Source organism: Pseudophryne corroboree, chromosome 1, assembly GCF_028390025.1.
Source record: "Pseudophryne corroboree isolate aPseCor3 chromosome 1, aPseCor3.hap2, whole genome shotgun sequence".
NCBI lineage: Eukaryota > Metazoa > Chordata > Amphibia > Anura > Myobatrachidae > Pseudophryne > Pseudophryne corroboree.
In genome coordinates, this window is record NC_086444.1 from 628,586,884 (window position 1) to 628,604,548 (window position 17,665).

At 44.3% G+C, this 17,665-nt stretch overlaps 1 protein-coding gene across 8 annotated transcripts in view; it reads left to right on the top strand.

Annotated features, from left to right (window-relative positions):
- Positions 1-17,665, top strand: part of EPS15L1 (epidermal growth factor receptor pathway substrate 15 like 1) — a 411,806-nt gene that overhangs the window by 69,177 nt on the left and 324,964 nt on the right. For all 8 annotated transcript variants that reach the window (XM_063914522.1, XM_063914523.1, XM_063914524.1 and 5 more), the window contains exons 2-6: positions 3,641-3,682; positions 5,020-5,109; positions 7,328-7,375; positions 7,467-7,562; positions 9,759-9,821. In XM_063914522.1, the coding sequence (XP_063770592.1) occupies positions 3,641-3,682; positions 5,020-5,109; positions 7,328-7,375; positions 7,467-7,562; positions 9,759-9,821 (339 nt within the window). The remainder of the gene's footprint in view (positions 1-3,640; positions 3,683-5,019; positions 5,110-7,327; positions 7,376-7,466; positions 7,563-9,758; positions 9,822-17,665) is intronic.

The window sequence follows — 17,665 nt, forward strand, 5'->3', positions numbered from 1 at the left end:
TTTTTTACCTCCGGTTTCCTCACAGCCTAAGAAAGCACTGTATTATCAGGTACAGTCCTTTCGGCTTCAGAAAAGCAAGCGGGTCAAAGGCGCTTCCTTTCTGCACAGAGACGAGGGAAGAGGGAAAAAGCTGCACCAGTCAGCCAGTTCCCAGAATCAAAATTCTTCCCCCGCTTCCTCTGAGTCCACCGCATGACGCGGGGGCTCCACAGGCGTAGCCAGGTACGGTGGGGGGCCGCCTCAAAAATTTTAGTGATCAGTGGGCTCGCTCACAGGTGGATCCCTGGATCCTTCAAGTAGTATCTCAGGGGTACAAGCTGGAATTCGAGGCGTCTCCCCCCCGCCGTTTCCTCAAATCTGCCTTGCCGACAACTCCCTCAGGCAGGGAGGCTGTGCTAGAGGCAATTCACAAGCTGTATTCCCAGCAGGTGATAGTCAAGGTGCCCCTACTTCAACAAGGACGGGGTTACTATTCGACACTGTTTGTGGTACCGAAACCGGACGGTTCGGTGAGACCCATGTTAAATTTGAAATCCTTGAACACATACATAAAAAAATTCAAGTTCAAGATGGAATCGCTCAGGGCGGTTATTGCAAGCCTGGAGGAGGGGGATTACATGGTATCCCTGGACATCAAGGATGCTTACCTACATGTCCCCATTTACCATCCTCACCAGGAGTACCTCAGATTTGTGGTACAGGATTGCCATTACCAATTCCAAATACTGCCGTTTGGACTGTCCACGGCACCGAGGGTCTTTACCAAGGTAATGGCAGAAATGATGATACTCCTTCGAAAAAAGGGAGTTTTAATTATCCCGTACTTGGACGATCTCCTTATAAAGGCGAGGTCCAAGGAGCAGTTGTTGGTCGGAGTAGCACTATCTCGGGAAGTGCTACAACAGCACGGATGGATTCTATACATTCCAAAGTCACAGCTGGTTCCTACCACACGCCTAATGTTCCTGGGGATGGTTCTGGACACAGAACAGAAAAAAGTGTTTCTCCCGCAGGAGAAAGCCAAGGAGCTGTCATCTCTAGTCAGAGACCTCCTGAAACCAAAACAGGTATCGGTGCATCACTGCACACGAGTCCTGGGAAAAATGATAGCTTCTTACGAAGCAGAATTCCATTCGGCAGGTTCCATGCAAGAACCTTTCAGTGGGACCTCTTGGACAAGTGGTCGTGATCGCATCTTCAGATGCATTGGCTGATAACCCTGTCTCCAAGGACCAGGGTATCTCTACTGTGGTGGCTGCAGAGTGCTCATCTTCAAGAGGGCCGCAGATTCGGCATACAGGACTGGGTCCTGGTAACCACGGATACCAGCCTTCGAGGCTGGGGGGCAGTCACACAGGGAAGAAATTTCCAAGGACTTTGGTCAAGTCAGGAGTCGTCCCTACACATAAATATTCTGGAACTGAGGGCCATTTACAATGCCCTAAGTCTGGCAAGGCCTCTGCTTCAAAACCAGCCGGTACTGATCCAATCGGACAACATCACGGCAGTCGCCCATGTAAACCGACAGGGCGGCACAAGAAGCAGGATGGCGATGGCAGAAGCCACAAGGATTCTCCGATGGGCGGAAAATCACGTCTTAGCACTGTCAGCAGTGTTCATTCCGGGAGTGGTCAACTGGGAAGCAGACTTCCTCAGCAGACACGACCTACACCCGGGAGAGTGGGGACTTCATCCAGAAGTCTTCCAACTGTTGGTAAACTGTTGGGAAAGGCCACAGGTGGACATGATGGCGTCCCGCCTAAACAAAAAACTAGATATTGCGCCAGGTCAAGGGACCCTCAGGCGATAGCGGTGGACGCTCTAGTGACACCGTGGGTGTACCAGTCGGTTTATGTATTCCCTCCTCTGCCTCTCATACCAAAGGTACTGAGAATAATAAGAAGACGAGGAGTAAGAACGATACTCGTGGTTCCGGATGGGCCAAGAAGAGCTTGGTACCCAGAACTTCAAGAAATGATATCAGAGGACCCATGGCCTCTACCGCTCAGACAGGATCTGCTGCAGCAGGGGCCCTGTCTGTTCCAAGACTTACCGTGGCTGCGTTTGACGGCATGGCGGTTGAATTCCGGATCCTAAAGGAAAAGGGCATTCCGGAGGAAGTCATTCCTACGCTGATAAAAGCCAGGAAAGAAGTAACCGCAAACCATTATCACAGTATTTGGCGAAAATATGTTGCGTGGTGTGAGGCCAGGAAGGCCCCAACAGAGGAATTTCAGCTGGGTCGTTTTCTGCACTTCCTACAGTCAGGAGTGACTATGGGCCTAAACCTGGGTTCCATTAAGGTCCAGATTTCGGCTCTGTCGATTTTCTTCCAGAAAGAACTGGCTTCACTGCCTGGAGTTCAGACATTTGTAAAGGGAGTGCTACATATTCAGCCCCCTTTTGTGCCTCCTGTGGCACCTTGGGATCTCAACGTGGTGTTGAGTTTCCTAAAATCACATTGGTTTGAGCCACTTAAAACTGTGGATTTGAAATATCTCACGTGGAAAGTGGTCATGTTATTGGCCTTGGCTTCGGCCAGGCGTGTGTCAGCATTGGCGGCTTTGTCATGTAAAAGCCCTTATCTGATTTTCCATATGGATAGGGCAGAATTGAGGACTCGTCCCCAGTTTCTCCCTAAGGTGGTATCAGCTTTTCACTTGAACCAACCTATTGTAGTGCCTGCGGCTACTAGGGACTTGGAAGATTCCAAGTTACTGGACGTAGTCAGGGCCTTAAAAATGTATATTTCCAGGACGGCTGGAGTCAGGAAAATTGACTCGCTTTTTATCCTGTAGGCACCCAACAAAATAGGTGCTACTGCTTCTAAGCAGACTATTGCTCGCTGAATTTGTAGCACAATTCAGCTGGAGCATTCTGCGGCTGGATTGCCGCATCCTAAATCAGTAAAAGCCCATTCCACGAGGAAAGTGGGCTCATCTTGGGCGGCTGCCCGAGGGGTCTCGGCTTTACAACTTTGCCGAGCTGCAACTTGGTCAGGGGCAAACACGTTTGCAAAATTCTACAAATTTGATACCCTGGCTGAGGAGGACCTGGAGTTCTCTCATTCGGTGCTGCAGAGTCATCCGCACTCTCCCGCCCATTTGGGAGCTTTGGTATAATCCCCATGGTCCTTACGGAGTTCCCAGCATCCACTAGGACGTCAGAGAAAATAAGATTTTACTCACCGGTAAATCTATTTCTCGTAGTCCGTAGTGGATGCTGGGCGCCCATCCCAAGTGCGGATTGTCTGCAATACTTGTATGTAGTTATTGCCTAACTAAGGGTTATTGTTGAGCCATCTGTTGAGAGGCTCAGTTATATTTCATACTGTTAACTGGGTATAGTATCACAAGTTATACGGTGTGATTGGTGTGGCTGGTATGAGTCTTACCCGGGATTCAAAATCCTTCCTTATTGTGTCAGCTCTTCCGGGCACAGTATCCTAACTGAGGCTTGGAGGAGGGTCATAGTGGGAGGAGCCAGTGCACACCAGGTAGTCTTAAAGCTTTCTTTTAGTTGTGCCCAGTCTCCTGCGGAGCCGCTATTCCCCATGGTCCTTACGGAGTTCCCAGCATCCACTACGGACTACGAGAAATAGATTTACCGGTGAGTATTATCTTATTTTTTCTCTTTCTAGCTCTCCAGTGGAAATCCATTATATGAAACATACTACAAACAAGTAAGTGCAATATTATGTGTATGTAAAGTCCTATGCTTCAAGTCCCTGAACTCTATCTAACCAACATGTGGTATAGTGGTCATGGGGAGCTATCTGAGCTAGGCCTAACATTGCACAGCATGGACTGCTGTGTCAAAGATGCCAATATGGGGTCTTTTGTGTTTCTGTTGTTTCTTTATTTTAATAGATGATCTATATAGAACATGACCAAATAATATTTGTCCTTTAACATATATGACTATTTCTTGTATTTATGGTGTATCGGGTATAAATGCTTAATTCCCCATTGCATTCTCCTGCTTGGGGAAAAAAGTAATAGGAAAAGCGGCAAAATGTACTAGAATTGGTAGTGGAAGGTGATAGTGAATAAACTAAAACTTTCTTCGTGCTTATCCCTATCTCTGGAAATTCAGCACAATGTAATGGGAATTTGCCACATAAAGTGATTATTAGCTGAACTTCACTGTAAATCATCTGACACTATATTGCTAATATGCACGTAGGCAATTTTTTTTTTTTTTTTTACTGGGGACTGGACTTGCATATAGGTAACAAAAAAACAACTTTTAGTCAATTATTAAAACAACATAAATGTTCACTTTCTGGTGTTCTTTCATCTTTTGACCTAGAACTAGAGATAAACAATATATGTAAATTTTCTAATTTCTGTGATTTTGCAGCGCATTTCAGTTGTGATTTCTCTCTGGGGCACTCTTCTGGTGTTAGAGGGGAATTGTACAGCAATAAATATACCAACTTCTTACCCTTTTACACATTGCGAAAAATGCATCATTAATTAACACTATTGTAATCACAGTCGGAAATTGGTATCCTTTCCATGACATGTACAACTTGGCAAAATGCTAATTCTTCGTGTAGTATCCAATTGCAGATTGTAAACAATAGTACGTACATATACATATTTAGCAGCTAAGGAGCTTAAACAAATAATGGTACAATGTGCACAAATGTGATTTATCACACAAAAAAATCGATCAGATTATAATTTTAATCTTTTTAATGCAGCTTCAAAAATGAAATGAAATACTTGAGTTACTTACGGTTACGGTACATTTGTGCAGAAAGTATGTGATCTCATCTGTGGTCAATAGCGTGATAAGAAATATGTTTCTGCCATTAATCCAGGGGTTATATGAGTTATAGTAGTTAACTGGTCATAAAACATTATTCAGCGGGTATGTAGAATCATTACAACTTAATACAGGTTGAACACGATGGGCAATTTGCCTCTTTTCAACCTCAATTATTATGATACTATGGTAAGATGGGTTAGGGACTTACAGTCTCCATTACGGACTATATTGTGTATCCTACAGGTTGACCCATCTTACACTGGTAGGGTAGGACCAGCAGAAGCAGCACTCTTCCTGAAAAAGTCAGCCCTCTCAGACGTCATTCTTGGGAAGGTAAGTGATGCTAATCTGTATGATCTGCCAATGGACGGGATGCCGGCGATCATAATACCGACGGCTGCATTCAGACCATCAAAATCCCGACAGCCCCGAAGAAAGTACCCTGCCCCCTACCTTAACCCTCCCCGGTGGTGCCTAACCCTAACTTTCCTTTCCCTGCTGCCTAAACCTAACCCTCCCGCTTGGTGCCTAACCCTAAACTTTCCTTGTAAGTGCCTAACCCCCCCTCCCCCTCGCAGTATCTAACTATCCCCTACTAATGCCTAAACCTCACCACCCACCCACAGCGGTAGGACTCTAGCACGTCCTGCTAATGGAATGTTCAGGATTTCGACCGTCGGGATCGAGTTTGGCGGCATTTTAAGTAAATCCTAAGTGATGAACCTATGATTCTGTAAGAGACGGAACCCGAGCATGTGTTTTCTGCTACTTTATATTATATGGCAAGCAAGGTTATGCAAATTCAATTATAATGCAGTGTCATTGAAAAAAATAGTTTTTCGCAAAAACCCTTAATTCTACATGGTTTAATTGTCCTTCATTATAAGTGGACAAGAGTATCTAGATATGCCTTTTAAACAAATAAAATAATCCCGTACCAACAAACACAACCATACAGGATACAAATATTGGAAAATAAGGGACTGTTTTGGTATGTTTTCCAGTCTATAGAACAAAAGCTAAGGTACAAAATTGAAAATAAATTTCAGTGGAGATTCATAAATGCATTAATAGAAAGTCTATACCGTGACGACAGCAAATTCTTCCCTAGTCCAATTGTTGTTCATCTGTATCAGATTGCCTTGGTCAGGGGACTCTTTGTTTTTGACCTGAACATATGGTATAGTTACATTTTAAAATTAATTCTAGCCAGATAGCTATTTAAATAGGGTTATGGATCAAATTGTTGACAGTCATAAGGTTGACATGGTCAAAAGGTCTACAGGGTCGACACATGAAAAAGTTGACATGAGTTTTTGATGTTATTTTGGTGTCCATATTTCCCTTCCAGCATGTGGACCCCCAATTAGTGCACTGCGTCACCTCACATGGCTCGCTCTGCTACTGCTGCTCTAGGCACAGGTTACCATCCACATGGAGTACTATTCAGAATAGTAAAGTATGAAAAAGCCCTAAAAATGGGGAAAAAAATACCAAAAAATCTCATGTCGACCATATGAAACTGTCGACCTTTGTCACTTTGACCATGTCGACCATATGCATGTTGACCATTTGGTGTGGACCTATTGCTTGTCGACCTTTTAATTGTTGACCTATCATCCGGATACCTTTTTAAATAGTGAGTCACCTACCCCAATCCGTAAAACTGTGCGCCTGGTTTTCAGTGCTCTATCACCCCTGCTTGCACTCTGGAACGGAATCACCAATACTATTTGGGTGAAGGGAGATTACCACGTTAAAGCAGTCTGTCCCCAGGAGATGCTCTGTTTGGGACCTTCTCCTCTGTTGGGGCAGGGCCCCTGTTTGTTGCGGGTGAAGAGAGGCTGTCAGTGAGAGCTGTGGGGGAGGGAGCTCCCTCCAGCTTATGCTGGTCATACACTGTCAGATAAAATGTCTGACAAGCTGAAACCCCACAGATATCAAGGCCATACACTGGGGTCAGTTCACTTGTTTGCTTTTCCGTTTGTGATAAGGGGAGGAAACATATCCCTGCTTCTGCCCTGTGAAGGAACAGGGAAAATGGCAGTTTGCGGATCCGATCTGTAGAATGTGCTAGACGATACACTGTTCAGATGATTATCGACTGATCGGACCGATAATTAGTGTATGCTCAGCATTCAGTAAGACTGTGCAACTGTTAGACTGACACATTAGCTGATTACAAAATAGATTCACCTTAATGTGTTTGGGGGCCATGCAATTCACAAAAGCCAGTAAAATATGGCATCTTACTGATGTTGCCTAATTTGGAGTGTTTTTTGTTTTTATGTTAAGTATCTTTTCTTGAGGCAGCAATGTTAAGAATTATGGTTAATCAATGAAATATGTATTCTGAGATTATAATTTTGTTTTATATTTTTATGCATAAATGAGTGCGACTATTTTGTAACTTTTCAAAAGTTTCACAGCTGCCACATTTCAGTAGTTTGAAATTAGTGAGCAGAAAGAACCATTATGATGAAATCATATGCACAATATACTTCCTTTTTCTCATGCTCGTAGTTATTTCTGTTTGTGATTGTTTCTTTAGATTTGGGACTTAGCTGATCCAGAGGGGAAAGGTTACTTGGACAAGCAGGTATTAAGATTCATAGTTACATTGAATGTTACACTGTTCTTGTGAGAAGTCATCACTTTTTACTAATGCGTTCTTTAATATTGTTATGTAGGGGTTTTACGTTGCTTTACGGCTGGTGGCCTGTGCGCAGAGTGGTCATGAAGTTAGCCTGGCCAGTTTAAATGCTCCTGTGCCACCTCCGAAATTTGTAAGTGATTTTTCCAAGCTGAACACTCCATTTTTGTTTGTGTGTACATTTTCAGTCCGTTCATCTTACATATATTTTCAGCCTCCTTGCACCACATATAGTTAGGCAACATTTTTCAAACCTCAGTTTCCAGTGTCACTTACTTTTTCAGTTACTTTTCTCTGTTGTGTATATACACACCAGACACTACTGAAATTATACATTCATCTGAGTTTCACTTTTTTTTTTGTAGGCCAATTGTTTTTATATTTTGCTTGAATGCTATGGGGGGTATTCAATTCAAGTCAGAACTGTCGTCTTGTCGGAAAGACAGCAGTTTCCGACTTTAGGTTGTATAGTGTTCCAACCTTTTCAATTGGGCTGCCGTTTTTCCGACAGGTCGACAATTCCGACTTGTCGGAAAGCACGTGGATCGGGGGATTAGCCACAGACCCACGTGTTTTGTGGGATTCGCGGCCAAATCTGACAGGTTTTAGCCCCGTTTCCGACAATGTCAATACGACTTTAAAAAAAGTCGGATTGACATTGTTGAGAATGGCCAAATCCTGTTGGATTTGGACGCTAATTGAATACTGAAATGTCGGATCTTTTCCATCAAACGATCCGACATCAATGCCTCATAAGTATCGGAGAGACTTTCCTGGGAGCTAGGGCTTTCTCCTGGGTCTGGTCTCTTACTTATGGTGTTGGTTGCTAATCTAATTGATATGATAATTAACAGGAAGAGAACAAGCTTCAAACTTTTAGTTAAAAAAAAACAATTCATTGTGGCGGCAGCTCTGAAAAAGCAAAGTAAAGCTACCCATACATGCTACAATTCCCCTGACCTGTAAGAACATTTTAAACCTAGTTAACCACTTGCCTGGCATGGTCCCATCAGATGCGATCATGCCTGCAAGTGCTTTATCTGACCTGGTCGCACAGAATGCGACCAGTCAGATAAACAGTGTTAGCAGTGGTAGGGAAGGGAAACTTCAGTCCGCTGCTGCTGACAGAGGGACCGAAAGGTCCCTCTGCCTTCCAGCACCCAGACCCCAGTGTTGCCGTGCTGCGGATCTTTGCTGATCGGTTAGCATGGCAGGAGCCCCCACCCCCAGTGGATGCAGACAATAGCAGCCACTGGTAAGTGTAAATCATCGCCCCCAAGCCCCCCGGTGTACCTGGCAGCTGTACGGGCTCTAAAAACTAAAGTCGCAATGGTCGCGATGTTACAGATGTTCCAATGGTCGCGATGTACCAATGATTGGAAAAAAATATTTAAAAAAAACAAAACTTTTTTTAGTTTATTTTTTAAATTAAAATAATTTTGGATAGGATTAAATTCAGGTTCTTCACCTAATTCACTCATAAAAAAAACCCTGACAATTTATGAGCGGTTTTTGGGGAAAAAATAGTCAGTTAAGTGGTTAACCACAAATTGCAGAGTGTACTGACCTAAAAAGATTGATACTCTTGATCAGTGTTTGAGAAGGAATATTCAAGAGCCATACTGAATTGCTAGTATATATGATTGTATAATGACCACATCTGATTGTGTATGTAGTTATTGTCTGACCCATCTATGCCTTTTGTGTTTAAACCTAGTGCCAAATGGCTGAATCTTTCATATTTGCCCATATCAGACAGAGAACTGTACCTTTGGTAGTTGAGCAAAACAGCTTGATCACCCAGAGTATAAGTACCTATAACATATGGAAACTCTTAGCAGCAGTGTACCCAGATGAAAATGCTGTAGATGATTTTATGTCTGAGCACTATGAGCTAACTGAAAGCAAAAATATTAGTACTAAGGTCCCCTACAGTAATGTTTATTTGCTCCACTTACATGTCCACCCCTGTTACTGTTATAGGTGTTTAACCTCCTCCACCACCACACATGTATTTTTTATGCAATTTAAGTTTCTTTTTCATATATAGCAGACCACCTTGCTATTATGCTGACAATACAGCTTGTACTACTAAAACACCACACATTCTGATTGATGGACTTTGTATAATTTGCAAAAATTGTTGTGTTTTATTAAAGCGTATTTAATATTTCTAGCATTTAATAAAACCAACAAGTGCACATACATTATTAAAAAAAAAAAAAAAAAAAAAAAAAGAAAGGTAGATCAGGATGTTACTTGCAGGAATGGAGAACCTCCCACTACAAAATGTCTTATTTTGTTTTTCACGTTTTCTTTTTCCCTGAAGAATGATACCAGCAGTCCCCTTTTGATCACTCCTTCTCCTGTAGAAGCTCACTGGTCAGTTCGGGTGAGTTTTGTACAAGAAATTAAAAGAAGTGTAATATGTTTTCTGTTTTATTTGTGTACAATGTATCGTATATATTTAAAACTAGTGTAACAATGTAGTTTTGTGGCTACAGAGTAAGAATTTTATAATTGTAAAGCGCAATGGAATTTGCTGCGCTGTAAAATAAATTAATAAATAAATAAATAAATAATCTTATGTTGTTTTTGAGCAAGGATTTGCCTCAAACTGAGTCATTTGTATATTCAGTGGCAAGAGTGTTTATAAGCAGTGTTAGAAGGGATATTGTCGTAAGAAAAGTCTGTTTGTTCCATTATATAGGGTAAGATTGTGTACCAATTGCAAAATAAAAAATTAACTAAGGAAATCTTCTCTGTGGTATATTCAATGGAATAGTTAACCGGTTTCTTTATAGTTCACTAAGTTATAATTAGATAATTAGGATAGAGAAATATCTTCAGCTGGTAATTGCGTTCTCTGCCATAGTGCAATGTGCCTTTGGAACGGTTGTGAAGGCACTCCACAGTGCTCTCTGTGGTCATTTCCCTGTGCATTTTTATGGCGTGCGTGAAAAAATTAGCAAAGTTAGCTAACTGTAAAAAGCCGTACTGTGCTCAGCTGGATATTAAGACGTCAATTTGCGAAATCTTCGATTGCTCCCTATGTTATTATTTTCTTTTCTTAATACAAACATATGTTTAAAGCAGGTTTGTTACAACGGAGTGCAAGAAGTATCTTACCATTTACTTGTGAGTGACTTATGGAGTAGTTTTTTTTTTTAAATTGAGTAATTGTTATTGAGCAAACAACAAAATAATACACAAAACATATTACATATATCACATGTTGCAGTGACATCAGACATCCAAAAGGGAAACATTTAGTATCACGGTCTAGTAATATCACCACAAGGGAGTACCATAAATAGAGGGAACAAAGAGTATAAGGAACAGCATATGGCTATATGGATATAATGAAACACGAAAAATAGCAGCCAGGGTTCATGAGCGACTATGCAGGAGAGGCATCAGCTAAGAGGTGCTCACTTATCCCGAGCAATGTACCTGACCTGGCTTTAATGAATCAGGCAGTACAGATGGCTCAACAAGCCTCTTAGCATAAGGAGACTTGCAACCGAAACCAAATGCAATCAACATTTTCGGCATTCCAAGCAATGTACAAGTATTTTTCATGAGATACAATCGTGTTAACTAAATCAAAACCATCCCTGAAACTCAGGACCTGAAGTGACCAGCCATGCACGTGCTATGAAAACCCAAGCCAGCGAAGTACATTAAAAATATATTGCCTAGTGTAAGAGTCCAAGGCTTCCTCAGCAAGAATACAGAGTGAGCATACTGCTGGAGTAAGAATCGACAGGGAAATACCAGTAGAGGCAATTGCACGTAGCACCCTCCCCCCAAAACTATTAGGAGATACCAAAAGGTCCCCTGGGAACACTGACACTTACAGCAATTATCATTGGCACGACCCCCAATTTTAAGCAGGCACTCAGTAGTTAGGTAAGTTCTGTGTACTAATAAGTAATTGGAAGTGCTGAAATCTGATTTCTGTGGGCTACCCAGGGCAAAGTGACCAGTCATCTTTACACAGTGGACCAATATTGGCTTCCCAAATCTGTTTGAGGCGTGCTAAATCTGGGAGGTGGTGTGCAGTTATTATAAACGAGTATAGACAGGAGAGAGACCTATAGGAACCTTGGGAGAATGAGAACAATTTAAGTGCTTGAGTCTTGTATATGGGGAGGTCTCTCCGAAAATTGGGCTGCCAACGCATGTCGGAATGTAGTTAGCCATAAAATAGCGTGGAAGGGAACTGATACTCCGTACACAACTGAGTAAAGGATTTGAACACATTGCTAACATACAGTTGTCCCACTGTATACACACCTCTACTACCCCACATCCATCTAGACTGTAGGGAGGATAATTCCAGCACAGACCTAGCATACTACAGAGGAGTGTCAGGTTCAATGCCATGAAAAAGTAATATTCTATTTTCTCTAACGTCCTAGTGGATGCTGGGGACTCCGTAAGGACCATGGGGAATAGATGGGCTTCGCAGGAGACATGGGCACTTTAAGAAAGAATTTAGACTCTGGTGTGCTCTAGCTCCTCCCTCTATGTCCCTCCTCCAGACCTCAGTTTGAATCTGTGCCCGGACGAGCTGGGTGCTGTTTAGTGAGATCTCCTGAGCTTGCTATAAGAAAGTATTTTGTTAGGTTTTTTTTTATTTTCAGGGAGCTCTGCTGGCAACAGGCTCCCTGCATCGTGGGACTGAGGGGAGAGAAGCAGCCCTACTCTCTGCAGATAGGTCCTGCTTCGTAGGCTACTGGACACCATTAGCTCCAGAGGGATCGTACACAGGATCTCACCCTCGTCGTCCGATCCCGGAGCCGTGCCGCCGTCCCCCTCGCAGAGCATGAAGACAGAAGCCGGGTGAAAGAAGCAAGAAGACTTCGAAATCGGCGGCAGAAGACTCCAGTCTTCACTGAGGTAGCGCACAGCACTGCAGCTGTGCGCCATTGCTCCCACACTACACCCACATACTCCGGTCACTGTAAGGGTGCAGGGCGCAGGGGGGGGCGCCCTGGGCAGCAATTAGAGACCTCTTTGGCAAAAGTTGGCATATATACAGTTGGGCACTGTATATATGTATGAGCCCCCGCCAAAAAATTGTACATGAAAGCGGGACAGAAGCCCGCCGTCCTCAGCACTCACCAGCGCCATGTTTTTTCTCCACAGCACCGCTGAGAGGAAGCTCCCCAGCCTCTCCCCTGCAGTTACACGGTAGAAGAGGGTAAAAAGAGAGGGGGGGCACATAATTAGGCGCAAAAATTAATATAAACAGCAGCTACTGGGTTAACATTAAGTTACTGTGTTATTCCTGGGTTAATAGCGCTGGGGTGTGTGCTGGCATACTCTCTCTCTGTCTCTCCAAAGGGCCTTATGGGGGAATTGTCTTCAGATGAGCATTCCCTGAGTGTGTGGTGTGTCGGTACGTGTGTGTCCACATGTCTGAGGTAAAAGGCTCCCCTAAGGAGGAGATGGAGCAAATATGTGTGTGAGAGGGTGTCTCCGTCGACAATGCCGACACCTGTTTGGATATGTGTAATTAAGTGCTAAGGTGAATTTATTGCACAAAAGATTAGAGAACAGACAGGGAATCTACCCATGTCTGTCCCTACGTCGCAGAGACCTTCAGAGTCTCTCAATGATCACTATCCAAAATAATAGACACTGATATTGACACAGAGTCTGACTCCAGTGTCAACTACGATAATGCAAAGTTACAGCCAAAATGGCAGAAAAGTATTCAATATATGATTATTGTAATAAAAGATGATTTGCATATCACTGATGACTCATCTGTCCCTGACACAAGGGTACACATGTTTAAGGGGAAGAAAGCTGAGGTAAATTTCCCTCCTCTCGTGATGAAAAAGATCGGGAATCTCCAGACAAGAGACTGCAGTTTCCCACAAAGAAATCTCAGGGAGTATCCTTCCCTACTAGGGCCAGGATACGATGGGAATCTTCCCCTAGGGTGTCACGTTTGCCCAAAAGGTAGCTCTGACGTAACGGCTATCCTCAGGGATCCTGCAGATAGCGTGCACATTCTGGTACACTACTCAGACCGGCGATTGTGTCGGCATGGGTTTATAGCGCTGTAGCAGCGTGGACAGGTACCTTATCAGCAGGGATTGAGACCCTAGTATGTATATATATATATATATATATATGTGTGTGTGTGTATATATATATATATATATATTTATGTATAGAGATATATATATAGAGATATATATATATATATATATATATATATATATATAGAGATGTGTATATATATATACATATATATATATATATATATTAATATAGAGATATATATATATTAAAGATGCTGTCTTAAGAGATATATATATATATATATATATAACAAACATGCCCAAAGAGACATGAGTCTACTGGGTCCTAGAGTCAAAGCTATGTCGATTTCTGCTTGAAGTGTCCTGTAGAATATGCAATGGACAGATGATGCCGACTTAAGAGGCATATGGAAGGCTGAGGATTGTGTGGAGAAGGGATCTCGGACCTGGTCTCCACAGCTATAGCTGGTAATACTGATATTTTGCCTTATATTCCTGCACAGCATAGGAAAGCACAACATTATCAAATGCAGCCTTTTGAACAAAGAAACAAGAAAGTCCGAGGTGCGTCCTTTCTTGCCAGAGGCAGGGGCAGAGGAAAGAAACTGCACAACACAGCTAGTTCCCAGGAACAGAAGTCCTCCCCGGCCTCTACAAAATCCACCGCATGTCGCTGGGGCTCCACAGGCGGAGCTAGGCCCGGTGGGGGCACGCCTTCGTAAGTTCAGCCACAAGTGGGTTCACTCCCTGTTAGATCCCTGGGCAATAGATATTGTGTCTCAGGGATACAAGCTGGACTTTGAGAAGATGCCCCCTCACCGACGGCCCTGCCGGCTTCCCCCCACGAGAGGAAAATAGTGTTAACTGCAATTCACAAATTGTATCTTCAACATGTGGTGGTCAAGGTTCCGCTCCTTCAACAAGGAGGGGGTTATTATTCGACCATGTTGTAGTCCCGAAACCGGACGGTTCGGTCAGACCCATATTGAATTTAAAATCCCTGAACATATACCTGAAAAGGATCAAGTTCAAGATGAAATCGCTAAGAGCGGTCATTGCAAGCCTGAAAGGGGGAGATTTTATGGTGACTCTGGACATAAAGGATGCATACCTTCATGTCCCCATTTATCCACCTCATCAGGCGTACCTCAGAATTGCGGTACGGGATTGTCATTACCCTTTTCAGACGTTGCCGTTTGGTCTCTCCACGGCCCCGAGAATATTCATCAAGGTTTGTGGCTGAAATTATGGTACTCCTGCGGAAGCAAGGTGTCACTATTATCCCGTACTTGGACGATCTCCTCATAAAAGCGAGATCAAGAGAGCAGTTGCTGAACAGCGTATCACTTTCTCTGGAAGTGTTACGGCAACACGGCTGGATTCTATATATTCCAAAGTCGCAGTTGGTTCCTACAGCTCATCTGCCTCTCCTAGGCATGATCCTAGACACAGACCAGAAGAGGGTTTATCTCCCGATAGAGAGAGCTCAGGAGCTCATGACACTGGTCAGGAATGTATTAAAACCAAAACAGGTGTCAGTGCATCACTGCACTCGAGTCCTGGGAAGGGTGGTGGCATCATACGAGGCCATTCCCTTCGGCAGGTTCCATGCGAGGACCTTCCAATGGGACTTACTGGACAGGTGGTCCGGATCACATCTTCAGATGCATCGGTTAATCACCCTATCCCCCAGGGCCAGGGTGTCTCTCCTGTGGTGGCTGCAGAGTGCTCACCTTCTCGAAGGTCGCAGATTCGGCATTCAGGACTGGGTCCTGGTGACCACGGATGCAAGCCTCTGAGGGTGGGGGGCAGTCACACAGGGAAGAAATTTCCAAGGGCTGTGGTCAAGTCAGGAGACTTGCCTTCACATCAACATCCTGGAACTAAGGGCCACATACAACGCCCTACGTCAAGCGGAGTCCCTGCTTCGCGACCAACCGGTTCTGATTCAGTCAGACAACATGACCGCAGTTGCTCATATAAACCGCCAAGGCGGCACAAGGAGCAGGGTGGCGATGGTAGAAGCCACCAGAATTCTTCGCTGGGCGGAGAATCACGTAACCGCACTGTCAGCAGTGTTCATTCCGGGAGTGGACAACTGGGAAGCAGACTTCCTCAGCAGGCACGACCTCCACCCGGGAGAGTGGGGACTTCATCAAGAAGTCTTCACGCAGATTGCAAGTCGGTGGGAACTGCCACAGGTGGCATGATGGCATCCCGCCTCAACAAAAAGCTGCAGAGATTTTGCGCCAGGTCAAGAGACCCTCAGGCGATAGCTGTGGACGCACTGGTGACACCGTGGGTGTTCCAGTTGGTCTATGTATTTCCTCCTCTTCCTCTCATACCCAAGGTGCTGAGAATCATAAGAAAAAGAGGAGTGAGAACAATACTCATTGTTCCGGATTGGCCAAGAAGGACTTGGTATCCAGATCTGCAAGAAATGCTCACAGAGGACCCGTGGCCTCTGCCTCTAAGACAGGACTTGTGCAACAGGGGCCCTGTCTGTTCCAAGACTTACCGCGGCTGCGTTTGACGGCAGGGCGGTTGAACGCCGGATCCTAGCAGAAAAAGGCATTCCGGATGAGGTCTTTCCTACGCTGATAGAGGCTAGGAAGGATGTGACGGCTCAACATTATCACCGTATATGGCGAAAATATGTTGCTTGGTGTGAGGCCAGGAATGCCCCTACGGAGGAATTCCAGCTGGTCTGTTTCCTTCACTTCCTACAGTCGGGAGTGACTTTGGGCCTTCAATTGGGTTCCATTAAGGTTCAGATTTCGGCTTTATCCATTTTCTTTCAAAAAGAACTGGCTTCTCTGCCTGAAGTTCAGACGTTTGTAAAGGGAGTGCTGCATATTCAGCCCCCTTTTGTGCCTCCAGTGGCACCTTGGGGATCTTAACGTGGTGGTGAGTTTCCCGAAATCACACTGGTTTGAACCACTCAGAACGGTGGAAGTAAAATATCTCACGTGGAAGGTGGTCATGCTATTAGCCTTGGCTTCGGCTAGGCGTGTGTCAGAATTGGCAGCTTTGTCACATAAAAGCTCTTATCTCGTTTTCCATATGGATAGAGCAGAATTGCGGACCCGCCCACAATTTCTGCCGAAAGTGGTTTCATCCTTTCATATAAACCAACCTATTGTGGTGCCTGTGGCTACTACTGACTTGGAGGATTCCGAGTCACTGGATGTGGTCAGGGCTTTCAAGGTTTATGTAGCCAGAACGGCTAAGGACAGGAAAACAGAATCTTTGTTTATCCTGTATGCTTCCAACAAGCTTGGGGCGCCTGCTTCAAAGCAAACTATTGCTCGCTGGATCTGTAACATGATTCAGCAGGCTCATTCTGCGGCTGGTTTGCCGCTGCCTAAATCAGTTAAGGCCCATTCCACAAGGAAGTTGGGCTCTTCTTGGGCGGCTGCCCGAGGGGTCTCGGCATTACAGCTTTGCCGAGCGGCTACTTGGTCAGGTTCAAACACCTTTGCAAAGTTCTACAAGTTTGATACCCTGGCTGAGGAGGACCTTGTGTTTGCTCATTCGGTGCTGCAGAGTCATCCGCACTCTCCCGCCCGTTTGGGAGCTTTGGTATAATCCCCATGGTCCTTACGGAGTCCCCAGCATCCACTAGGACGTTAGAGAAAATAAGATTTTACTTACCGGTAAATCTATTTCCGTAGTCCGTTGTGGATGCTGGGCACCCGTCCCAAGTGCTGACTTCTTCTGCAATGCTTGTATATAGTTATTGCTTTAATAAGGGTTATGTTATAGTTGCATCAGGGTTTATCTGATGCTCTGTGATTGTTCATACTGTTAACTGGATAAAGTTATCACAAGTTATACGGTGTGATTGGTGTGGCCGGTATGAGTCTTACCCTGGATTCCCAAAATCCTTTCCTTGTACTGTCAGCTCTTCCGGGCACAGTTTCTCTAACTGAGGTCTGGAGGAGGAGCATAGAGGGAGGAGCCAGAGCACACCAGAGTCTAAATTATTTCTTAAAGTGCCCATGTCTCCTGCGGAGCCCGTCTATTCCCCATGGTCCTTACGGAGTCCCCAGCAATCACTATGGACTACGAGAAATAGATTTACCGGTAAGTAAAATCTTATTTTCTAAAGCCCAAATTTTAACTGCCTGCATAACCAACTTGGGACCTGACCGAAGCTCTTTGCCACTAAGTA